Raw genomic sequence first — 2,053 nt, 5'->3', positions numbered from 1 at the left:
ATGTAGAATTTACCAGAGGTCTATAATGTACTTGCAAAAAAATAACTAAGTCAAAGTAACATATGACCAGAAAAGGACTTTGAGAAAACTACTTAAGTAAAAGTAATAAAACTGTTCACAAAAATTGGGAAAGTAAAAGTAAAAGTACTTTTACACACTCTCTAATAAACAGTTGAATTTACTGAACCAAACTGGCTCCACTAAGCCAGGTTGAGTAAACTGAGCAATATATTCTTCGCTCAATTTACTCAACAAGACTTCGTGGAGCCAGTTGACGTGACTTTGTTGAGTAAATTCAACACTTCATGTTTTTAGAGTGCAGAAACACCTTCTTTCATGATGAGTTTGAACGTATTTAATTTTGTAACGAGTAACTGTATAATTTCGTTACATTTTAAAGTAAGGAAGTAAAAGTATCATTTTTAGCTTTAAAATGTTACAAAGTAAAAGTAAAAGAAGCTATTTTAACAGTAGTTGGCAAAATTACAAATCCTCAAAAAAAAAAAACTACTTAAGCATTGTAATGAAATAAATACATAGTTACTATAAACCTCTGGAATTTGCACAGCAAATTTCGGCTACTTTTGAACCCTGTGCACCTCCACCTAGTGATGGGATGCCGTCATTTTGCAGGTAAAATAATCCACATTATAAGAGATGTCGTTTATGGTCAATTCTGCTTTTAAAGCAGCTTATTTTAAGACAATAAAACATCTTTGAAGCTCTCACATAAAATGCAAAGGCAGGCAACATTTGACCCACAGGCCTTGAGTTTGACGCTTGCTTTAGAAGGACAGGTTGARATTTTTAAAAATACGACAATTTATGTGTAATCATTAAACACAAATTTGTTTTTCAGATGAAACTCCCATCAGTAACTCTCAACTAGGTAAGAAAAAAAATTGTTTAGAATGTTGAAAACTAGATTTATCGATTAGTCTTAACGTTTTTTTTTCTTTTTTCTATCTTATTTATTTTTTATTTTTTTGTCCACCAGCACATGGTGATCCATCTCTAATGAACCCGTTAACCAGCGCTCTGATCTCAGTTGTGGTCGTTCTGGGCGGAGTCAGTGTGGGCTTCTTCTTCTTGTCGCTCCGCCTCCTSCAGAAGTCCCGCCTCCAAAGAACTGCAGCCTCAGGAGTCATGAACCCAAACTTTAAATGATATTAATATTAATTATACCAAACTGTCTTCTTATAGCTCTTATCCTGATATTACGTGTTATATATGACATGTTTTAGGTATTTATTACATTTAATACCTCATTAAAAAAAGATATCAGTTTTGGTCAGTAGATGTGCTATAAAATGAAAAATAAATAAATTTAAACAGATATGTCTTTATTATTATTATTTTATAAATCTCGTCACTGTTAAAGGAATTTAAAAATGGATAAATTGTGAAATGTCCTCACTATATAAAAGCAAGTAAATTGTTTAAATTTGCAAAGAAGTATTGTTCAGTTTTTGTACAAAAAAAAATACAGTTGTTGCTTTATGGTTAGATTTCTTTTTMATGCATCGTTATTGCATTTTCCAGTTTCTAACCATGATGTGGAACCATAAATCAATTATGGAGTGACCAACACATTATATAACATATATATATNCTGTCAGGAGACAAGAAACCATCTGAAGCATCTGTCAGGAGACAAGAAACCATCTGAAACATCTGTCAGGAGACAAGGAACCATCTGAAACATCTGTCAGGAGACAAGAAACCATCTGAAACATCTGTCAGGAGACAAGGAACCATCTGAAACATCGGTCAGTAGACAAGTAACCATCTGAAACATCTGTCAGGAGACAAGGAACCATCTGAAACATCTGCCAGGAGACAAGTAACCATCTGAAACATCTGTCAGTAGACAAGTAACCATCTGAAACATCTGTCAGGAGACAAGAAACCATCTGAAACATCTGTCAGGAGACAAGGAACCATCTGAAACATCTGGAACCATCTGAAACATCTGTCAGGAGACAAGGAACCATCTGAAACATCTGTCAGGAGACAAGAAACCATCTGAAACATCTGTCAGGAGACAAGGAAC

At 34.1% G+C, this 2,053-nt stretch overlaps 1 protein-coding gene across 1 annotated transcript; it reads left to right on the top strand.

Moving 5' to 3' along the window:
* Nucleotides 1-859: 859 nt before the first annotated feature.
* Nucleotides 860-1,325, top strand: LOC106537352 (zona pellucida-like domain-containing protein 1; the record flags this gene model as incomplete). The annotated part of the gene is given in 2 exon segments (XM_014034732.1): nucleotides 860-889; nucleotides 998-1,325. Coding segments are annotated over 2 exon segments (200 nt in total), but the record flags the coding sequence as incomplete, so codon positions are not given.
* Nucleotides 1,326-2,053: the final 728 nt, after the last annotated feature.

This window comes from Austrofundulus limnaeus, unplaced genomic scaffold (genome assembly GCF_001266775.1).
Source record: "Austrofundulus limnaeus strain Quisiro unplaced genomic scaffold, Austrofundulus_limnaeus-1.0 Scaffold2263, whole genome shotgun sequence".
Classification (NCBI taxonomy): Eukaryota; Metazoa; Chordata; class Actinopteri; order Cyprinodontiformes; family Rivulidae; genus Austrofundulus; species Austrofundulus limnaeus.
Note: the sequence above shows the minus strand (reverse complement) of the source record. Positions and strands in the feature narration are given on the sequence as shown.